Source organism: Hyla sarda, chromosome 12 (assembly GCF_029499605.1).
Source record: "Hyla sarda isolate aHylSar1 chromosome 12, aHylSar1.hap1, whole genome shotgun sequence".
Lineage (NCBI taxonomy): Eukaryota > Metazoa > Chordata > Amphibia > Anura > Hylidae > Hyla > Hyla sarda.
Genome location: NC_079200.1, coordinates 20,637,702 through 20,647,310, shown reverse-complemented (window position 1 = coordinate 20,647,310; position 9,609 = coordinate 20,637,702). Strand labels below are relative to the sequence as shown.

The 9,609-nt window shown below is 42.4% G+C and overlaps 1 protein-coding gene across 2 annotated transcripts in view; it reads left to right on the top strand.

Annotated features, from left to right (window-relative positions):
- The first annotated feature begins 775 nt into the window (after positions 1-775).
- The window catches only part of LOC130297034 (NXPE family member 1-like), a 93,512-nt gene continuing 84,678 nt past the window's right edge, over positions 776-9,609 (top strand). Inside the window, exons 1-2 of one of the 2 annotated variants that reach the window (XM_056549202.1) lie at positions 776-804; positions 1,303-1,592. In XM_056549202.1, the coding sequence (XP_056405177.1) occupies positions 1,588-1,592 (5 nt within the window). In that variant the 5' untranslated portion in view covers positions 776-804; positions 1,303-1,587. Of the gene's footprint in view, positions 805-1,302; positions 1,599-9,609 lie in introns of both variants that reach the window. The other variant, XM_056549201.1, reaches the window with a different exon arrangement.

The following is a 9,609-nucleotide window of genomic DNA, read 5'->3' as shown; positions in this document are numbered from 1 at the left end:
AGTGCTGGGGGCGGAGCCATCATCAGGTACCTTCATCCCTGCCCTGCCTGTCTCTGCTAATGATACGCAGACCAGAAGCAGCGCAGGGATATCCCCAGCAGCTGCAGCGGGCTCTTTACCCAGCCGGGAAGTCCGCCCCTGGCCCCGATACTAGTATCAGGACAGCCCTATTTATTTTAAATTGGGGGGGGGGGGGGGCACAAGAGGGGGCACAGCCTGATCTAGGGGGGGCCATGGCCCCCTCTGGCCCCCCCTAGTGACGCCACTGGTCCACAGTAATGTCTGAAACTCTTGTGTATAGCTTTACATAAAAAATGTGTGTGTGTGTGTGTGTATATCTATATATATATATATATATATATATATATATTTATATGGCCCTATGTATATTTTGTCAGTGGTCTCAAATTGTGGCCCTCCAGATGTTGCAAAACGTCAACTTCCAGCATGCCCGGACAGCCAACAGTTATGTCTGAAACTGTTTACAGTTTTACATAAAAAAAAAAATAATAATAATAAAAAAAAAAAAAAATAATAATATATAAATATTTAGAGAGAGAGAGAGAGATACAGTATATATATACATACATATAGATTTTTTTTGTATACTTAGTTTTTGCCACAGCAGCGTGCACCCGTGTATTAGGTAGTAGTGCTGTCTATTTTTCTTTTTTGTGTTTTTGCTATGCAAGTTAGGGGGAGTGGCACCCTCTCTAGCTGTGCACCCCTCCCTGTTTTTGGAGGTTTTTAAATTGATAGTGGATCCTGCATGTTATGCAGTCAGAGGCCGTATGCCCAGCAGAGGTGAGTGTTATGAGTGTTAGAGTCCCATCCGACAAGAGGCTACCTCCGCGTGGTGGATGGGGGGACGCGTTTTGATCAAAAAGTGCGCTAAGAGCCTCTATTTTTTGACCAAGAGTGTTGCTGCAACCTTTACACACACACACACATATATATATATATATATATATATATATATTTATATATATATACACACACATATGTATATTTTATATCAGTGGTCTCAAATTGTAGCCCTCCAGATGTTGCAAAACTTCAACTCCCAGCATGCCCGTACAGCCGTTGGCTGTCCGGGCATGCAGGGAGTTGAAGTTTTACAACATCTGGAGGGTCACATTTTGAGACCACTGTATTATGTGCACCATGTGGTCAATAGTATAGTGGACAGTGTTCCTGCCATATCATAGTAGCTGGGTAGGAAGAATGATCATTTCCTGGCTGTCCGCTTGCAGAAGTATCTGCTCATCCGTTTTTTTTTTTACATTTTGTTTTTTTTTTTAGGGGGAAGGGGAACGCACTAACCAGTCCTTACAAGGACAGTAAACAGATTCTTTCTGAAAGAAAGTCCAGCTACAACTCTTGGCAAATTGACCCAAATCTGGAAATAACCTGCCTGGAAAATAAGCATTTGTTTTGACAAGGGTGTAACTCTTAGTTCTCCATGTGGGGCCTTCAGATAAGAGCTGCATTTCTAAAACGTATGTTGTTTGGGCTTCTGCGACTGCAGTGATACTGACACAGGAGTCCAGCGTTCTGCATTCGGCACTGCTATGTCAACACAGACCCATGAGGTGCAGGTCAGTCTCTTCTCTTTAAAATTATACATGCATATCTATCTATCTATCAATCTCATATCTATCTTTCTTTCTATCTATCTATCTCATATCTATCTATCTATCTCATATCTATCTATCTATCTCATATCTATCTATCTATCTATCTATCTCATATCTATCTATCTATCTCATATCTATCTATCTCATATCTATCTATCTATCTATCTCATATCTATCTATCTATCTCATATCTATCTATCTATCTCATATCTATTTATCTCATATCTATCTATCGCATATCTATCTATCTATCTATCTCATATCTATCTATCTCATATCTTTCTATCTCATATCTATCTATCTATCTCATATCTATCTATCTCATATCTATCTCATATCAATCTATCTATTTATCTATCTCATATCTATCTATCTATCTCATATCTATCTCATATCTATCTATCTCATATCTATCTATCTATCTCATATCTATCTATCTATCTCATATCTATCTATCTATCTATCTATCTCATATCTATCTATCTCATATCTATCTATCTCATATCTATCTATCTCATATCTATCTATCTATCTCATATCTATCTATCTCATATCTATCTATCTCATATCTATCTATCTATCTATCTATCTATCTATCTATCTATCTCATATCTATCTATCTATCTATCTCATATCTATCTATCTATCTATCTCATATCTATCTATCTATCTCATATCTATCTATCTATCTATCTCATATCTATCTATCTATCTATCTCATATCTATCTATCTCATATCTATCTATCTCATATCTATCTATCTATCTATCTATCTCATATCTATCTCATATCTATCTCATATCTATCTAATATCTATCTATCTCATATCTATCTATCTATCTCATATCTATCTATCTCATATCTATCTCATATCAATCTATCTATTTATCTATCTCATCTATCTATCTATCTATCTATATATCTCATATCATATCTATCTATCTCATATCTATCCATCTCATATCTATCTCGCAAAGAAGACACTTTAAAGTGATTTCGGGACTCCTTCTCAACTTATTATTTGGGTCCCCACCTTTTAAAACATTATAAGAATACCGTTCACACGGGCAGATTACCCGTGGATTTTCCGCTGCATGTCTGCTGAGGAAAATCCGCAGCAGATTTAGCTGCCATTGAATGGGTCAGCGGAAAATTCGCAATAGAGACAGATTTACTGATTTTTCTTCGGACCCATTGAAGTCAATGGTAGCTAAATCCGCTGCGGATTTTACACAGCGGAAAATCCGCAGGTAATCCGCCCGTGTGAAAGTACCCTTACTCTAACCTATTATGACCTGAACATGTATTGAGAAAGCTTTGGATGATACAAGTCGAGCTATGGTATGCTAAGAGTTAAAAAAAAAAAAAAAAAACTCAAAAAGACCCCCATTGAGGACAGAGCCAATATTAATTTTTGCGCCGTGCACTTTAAGGTAAAACTGACATATTACCTTTAATTATTGTGTTGATACGATTACACAGATACCTAATTTATATGACTTACATTTTTTCTTTAATAAATATAGTTAAAATCATTATATTCTGACTCCTATAAATATTTTTTTTCTCATCTATTGAGGCGTATGAGGGATTATTATTTTAACCATCAGCTCTCGTTTTTATCTGTTCCTTTTTGAAGTAGATGGGATTTTTATTAAAAAAAATGTTCTGCTATGTGATGTGAGCAAAACTCAGAAATTCGTGCGTTTATTATCTTCTTTTTACTTTCTTTTATATATTAGTAGTTTGGAAATGTTTGCCCTTGGCAATACCTAATATGTGTTTTTTATTTTTATTTACATCTTGTAAATAAATATAAAACAAATCCTGGAATACCCCTTTAATGTTTCTACTTTTCAGTAGTCTTTGCCCACCCGAAGGCCATATTCCCAGTCAGCTGTATTGGCTAGATTTTTAGCCTTATAGGGGTACTCCGGCCCTAAGACATCTTATCTCCTATCCAAAGGATAGGGGATAAGATGTCTGATCCCGGGGGTCCCACTGCTGGGGATCCCCGCAATCACTCATGCAGCACCCACCTGTGTGAGCTGCACAAAGCGATGATCGCTCCGTGTTTGAAGACTCACAACCCCGGGGTCGGAGTATCATGATGTCACAACTCCGCCCCCTTGTGGCGCCATGCCCCACCCCCTTAATGCAAGTCTATGGGAGGGGAGCTTAGACAGGTGGGTGCTGCATGAGAGATTGCAGGGATCCCCAGCGGCGGGACCCCCGCGATCAGACATCTTATCCCCTATCCCTATCAAGACATATTTCTATGGTCTCCAGGCACATAGCCGAGGTACATGCCGGCAATACGTCATCCCTTATGCTACAGGGGTTGGAACGAGTTAGCCCACCTGTGAGGGGTGGCAATGTCAAGCTCAAACTCCTGGACCGAGAGGTCTATTGGATTTTGAGATTGGACAGTCGCGTCCCTCGGGGCCTTAATAAAAGGATGGACACCATTCTCCACTATTAGGCATGTTGGTTGAGATTCATCTAGCTTTGTTCCTCCTGCTCGCCTTAACATAACACTTATTTATGCATTTATATGGGTACCCTATATTTAAGTTTATGTTTTGATCTATTTTTGTTCTCTCCATCAAATCGGTGTTGTTATTCTCCTTTATTTTCCCTTGTTCCTCTCAATCATGATGCCCATGACTATTCTATTACAGGCTTTCTTTCCTCCTTCCCCCCCCCCCCCTCCCCCCAGTTTTTCTCCCCTTTTTTTCTCCCCCTTTTCCTTGGCCGGTTTCAGTGTCCTAGATAGATTAGGGTACTTGCTGATCCTGTAAGAGTATCTATGTTATGGTTTCATAGGATACAGTGGTCTTTCTCTTGTGAGAAAGTGATTGGTATATACTATATTATTACATTATGTATCTTTTTATTTATTATACAAAAAATATGAATACCATCTAATCTACTGTTTACCGTTTAACATTTTTTCCATATGAAACCTCAAACATAGCTCATTCCTTTCATCATTTCTCTCCCTTTGGGGAGCTGTCTTAGAATATGATTATGTGTTTTATTATTATTATTATTTCACTTATATGTAATAAACATTTACTGCTTTTATATATTTTTGTATTGTCTAAGATTGTAACCTTTTTCTGTTACGTGAGGGTGACTACCCATGGTCCTCATTCCTTTTCTCCTTTCTTTTCTTTTCCTTTTCTTCTTTTTCTCTTTTTTCCTTCTCTTTTTTTCTTTTCTTCCCCGCTTTTTCTTTTTCTTTTCTCTTCTCGTTTTTCCATTTTTATTCCCTTGGTTCCTTCTTTGTCTCCGCTTTTTCCTCCTCACCTTCTTATCTTTTCTCCGGGTTTTACCTATCACCCCCACGTCACGGAAAAAGGAGGAGGACCCTATTCAGATGCGGCCGGATTACTGGTCGTTGTTTGAGGGGCCACCTATATAAGGTTTGTACTCACTGTATACTAGTGTATGACTAAGGTCCAGCCTTAGGACCGAAACGCGTCACCTTGTCATGTTCTCCTTGTCTTTTTGGCTATTGGAATAAACATCCAGTTCCTTCACATTCGCGCTGGACATTTTGCTTTTATATATAGACTTTGGACTTTTGCCAAGTCAGGAAATGTTGATGTGTGTGTGCGCAGCCTGAGCGGAAGTAGGATGGAGGAGGGCGAAAAGGGTCTGCTGCATAAACCTTGCTCCCAACTGTGGGATTTTAGCTAGAAAAAGAACGTTATAAAAAAATGTTGTAGCAAACACCAGGCTTTATACCACACATCCCACTTTCCATTTATTACTTCACTGGAGGGAAGGAAACTCCCCTCTGATCCAGCATGGCTTCCAGAATTCAAGGAATCCAAATTATTCACGGAGCCAACCAACTTCTAAAAGTCAACAACTTTTATTGTCGAATTCAAAAACAAAACAAAAAAAAAATATCTGATGCCTATTGAGGACTCCCCCTTTCACATTGGTCCCCTTGGTGCATAACCATCTGCACCCCCCCTCCCCCCAGAAGGGGCATATAACAGTATTAGAAGCGATCCTGAAGTTCTTTTCTTTTGCATTTGATAACTGGAATAAGGGAACTGAGAGTAAATTAGCCTTTATTGGCCCTGGAAACATAAAAACATCAAAGGATAAATAGTATTTAGGGAAATGGAGTTTGAACATGGATGGATAACCAAGAAGGGAAGCGCATGATTTGTATTCTAGTTTTATCCCTTACATAGGGTCGCCACCCTGCCGGTATTTTGGCCTACCCTGCCGGTATTTTGGCCTACCCTACCGGTATTTTGGCCTACCCTGCCTCTAACTCCCGGAATGTTGCACCATATTCTATACCAGTGTTTCCCAACCAGAGAGCGCCTCCAGCTGTTGCAAAACTACAACTCCCAGCATGCCCAGACAGCCAATGGCTGTCCGGGCATGCCGGGAGTTGTACTTTTGCAACAGCTGGAGGAAACACTGACCTGTACTATATACTACTCTATAGTAGTGCTGGGAGTTGTAGTTTTCGTTCGGGGCAGCTGCTGAGCCACAGGCTGTATCAGGGCATGCTGGGAGTTGCAGTTAGTAACTAACTGCAACTATTGAATTATTTATAATTTTTTTATTTTTTTATTAAAAACATCAAAAAGTCACATCGAAACAAAAATGGTACTGTTAAATACTACAGACCGGGGCGCAAAAAATGAGCCCTAATACAGGTCCGTATAAGGAGAAATAAAAAAGTCATAGGGGTCAGAATAGGACTAAATTCCCCCACATATGTTTATCCTCCTGTGATGTCACGCATATATAATTAATTATGCAAATTAGCATGCCCGTTATTTTTTTTGCAAGAAAGGTGGCAACCCTACCCCTTCATTGTTTACAGTAGGTCATCTGGATTTCTTATTGTTAGTTTTATACCAAACAGGATAGAGTAAATGGGAACAGCAACCTAAACCCGGATCCTTTTTATTCTGAGTCTGTATCTTAAGGCTTTTAGGATCCATCTTGTTATCTGACTGCTGGCTGCAATCTCTTGAAAAAAATAGGACTGTAAAGCCTTCAAGGGAAATGGTATCTGTTTCTGTGGTGTCTCAGTACCGTATCCTATCCGGTACCTGCGTGTGTGGGTCCCCTTAGCCAGAGTCCCTAGGACATCGGGGTCCCCATTGTCTAGTTCACCCCTGGTCACCTCTCATCTAGATAGTTATTGCGCTAATAGTTTACTTAGGAAGCATGTAAATATTATATCAATGCCTATAAATAGTTAATTACTTGTCTATAGCGTAGCAGGACCTGCGGGTCACATGGTTAGGTGAACTCTATGGTATTTCTGCTTGAGGACCTTTGGAGGTCCTTGTGACGTAGTCAATCCCAGCACACTGTGTAACAGTGAATGACAGATGTTCAGACCAATCAGATTCGCCCCGCCCCCTGCCCATATAAGGGAGCGGCGGCCATTGTTCTCTCTCTTGTTCCCGGGCTGTCAAACGAGCAGGATCTGCGCAGCTGTCTATCGCAGTGAGTTAGGCCTGAGCCTTGCTGCAACGGCTGATCTATATAGGATCGCGAGTGTATCAATCGCTAAGCACTCTGCAGGATCACCGGACCTTATCTATCCCCTAAATCTGGACGGATCTGCAATAATTACCCTAAATTCATAGACTTTAATTTCATGCAAGGTCCGCAACAATTGTCAGTCATTGAGATATATAGAGACTGTTTGCATGAGACTGTTAATGTTCATTGGATGTACCGCAATCATCTAAGTAAAGTTCTTCAAGTTAAAGTTCAACTACTTTGTCGATCTTCAGTCATTTTATTACATGCACCTATCGTTACTGGGAAGGGCGGCGATAGGCCGGAGAATTACCTCAGAATACTAGCCCTCAGCCTGGCGTCACAAACTAAAGGGTTAACATTAACCCCTCATTTACCGAAACAATACCCACATTACCAACACCCCCAAAGGGCTACCACATTTCTCTTGCGTAACTTTGTTCACATAGCTTAGGAGACCACCCATTACACCTAAAGAAGGGTTAGCTAGTTTGGCCCTTGGGCCGTGTAAACTCATTTAAAGGGGTACTCTGCCCCTAGACATCTTTTCCCCTATCCATAGGGGATAGGATGTCTGATCATGGGGGTCCCGCCGCTGGGGACCCCCACAATCTCCCTCTTGCACCCGGTGTTCATTTTGAGCGTCAGGTGCAACGCCGGAGGCTCGTGATGTCACAGCTGCACCCGTTCTTGACGTCACGGCCACTCCCCTTCCCATAGACTTTCATTGAGGGGGCATGGCCGTGACGTCACGAGCGGTTGCGTCTGTGAGGTCACGAGCCTCCGTCCTGCATCACCAGTCATCCAGCAAAATTCGCTCCGTGCACAGGATGTCTGGGGTGCCGCAGCCGAGATTGCGGGGGTCCCAAGCAGCGGGACCGCCGCGATCAGACATCTTATCCCCTATCCTTTGGATAAGGGATAAGATGTCTAGGGTCAGAGTACCCCTTTAATGATGATCTTGCTGGCTGTCTCCAGGCCAAGTAAACTAGACAAGAGAGCCATGGTAGCTGTAAGGTAATGCTTTGCAAGCAGCACCCCCGCTGCCATTACATTGAGCTTGGTGCCGCTGCACAGAGTTTTCTGGCCTTGGTCTTGAGACAAGAAAGTGCCTACTCATCCAGTCAGTGGCCACTTCGGTGACCACACTTCCTTGTGTTGAAACCAAGAAATGCTGCGCAATGGGACTTGGCTCTATCAGAACGGCAAGGGAACAGGGAAAGTGAGTAAATTTTGTTTTAAACCCTTTCCTAGCCAGCCTGGCCACATTTTCAATATAATCAATATATTCCTTGGAAAAACCCCAGATGGACGAACTTGGTCTAAGAATTTTTAGAGGTTCTTGAGAACACCCTACCCTGAAAATAAGCCCTAGCTGGAGTATCGGGGTGGGCTGCAATAAGTCCTACCCCAAAAATAAGACCTAGGGCCAGGGGTACTCAACTGGCGGACCTCGGCCACCAGTAATGCGATGTGGACCCCCGCCCCCACCTTTGGCTGGTCCCTTGGCAAGTTAAATGAGCTGGGGCAGCTACCCTGTAGCTTTAAAACGTCTGCGCGTATGCACGCCCGACATCAGGGGCGTGTCCCTGCCCTGGCTGCTACCGGTAAGCAGCAGAAGGAGATCAAGCCGCTGCCGCTGAGAGCTGCAGCTTCAGTTGCGGACGCTATAAAGGTGGTGAAGTGCTGGTTTATTATGGCAGAGGGATGGGGGGCACTGTAGGAGTGTGGAGGACGACGGGGGAAGGGGAGGATGGGGGGCTGTAGCAGTGTGGAGGATGGGGGGCTGCAGGAGTGCGGAGGATTGGGGGGCTGCAGGAGTGTGGAGGATGGAGGGCTGCGGGAGTGTGGAGGATGGGGGGCTGTATAGCAGTGTGGTGGATGGGGGCTGTGGGAGGATGGGGGGCTCTGGCAGTGTGAAAGATGGGGGGGTGCGGTATCCTCCACACTGCTACAGCCCCTCCATAAATAAATAAGCCCTACCCTGAAAATAAGACCCAGTGTGTTTTTTGTGACTAAAATTAATATAAGACCCGCTCTTATTTTCGGAGAAACACGGTATCAGATTCTTGATGGATCTAGCCTGTTATCTCCTTCTAACTCAATGTCAAGGTTAGGATCAGAATAGTCACTTGATAGCATTTTATGTCTGCCAGCTTGGGGTACTACTTTTTAAAGTATACCTGTCAACAAAAACTTTTTACAGTATATAATGAAGATAATACCATTAAATATATATTTGTAATATACATTGGTTTAAAATGTGTATAATGGTGTCCCTACACCTATTGTCTGTGTGTCTCTATGAGGAGTCCAAATACGGGAAGTGTGGGTGGACAAGTAAGGCTCTGCGCACTTAGGACAAGCAGGGCTCTGTACACCGAGGACATGCAGGGCTCTGTACACTGAGGACAAGCAGGGCTCTGTACACCGAGGA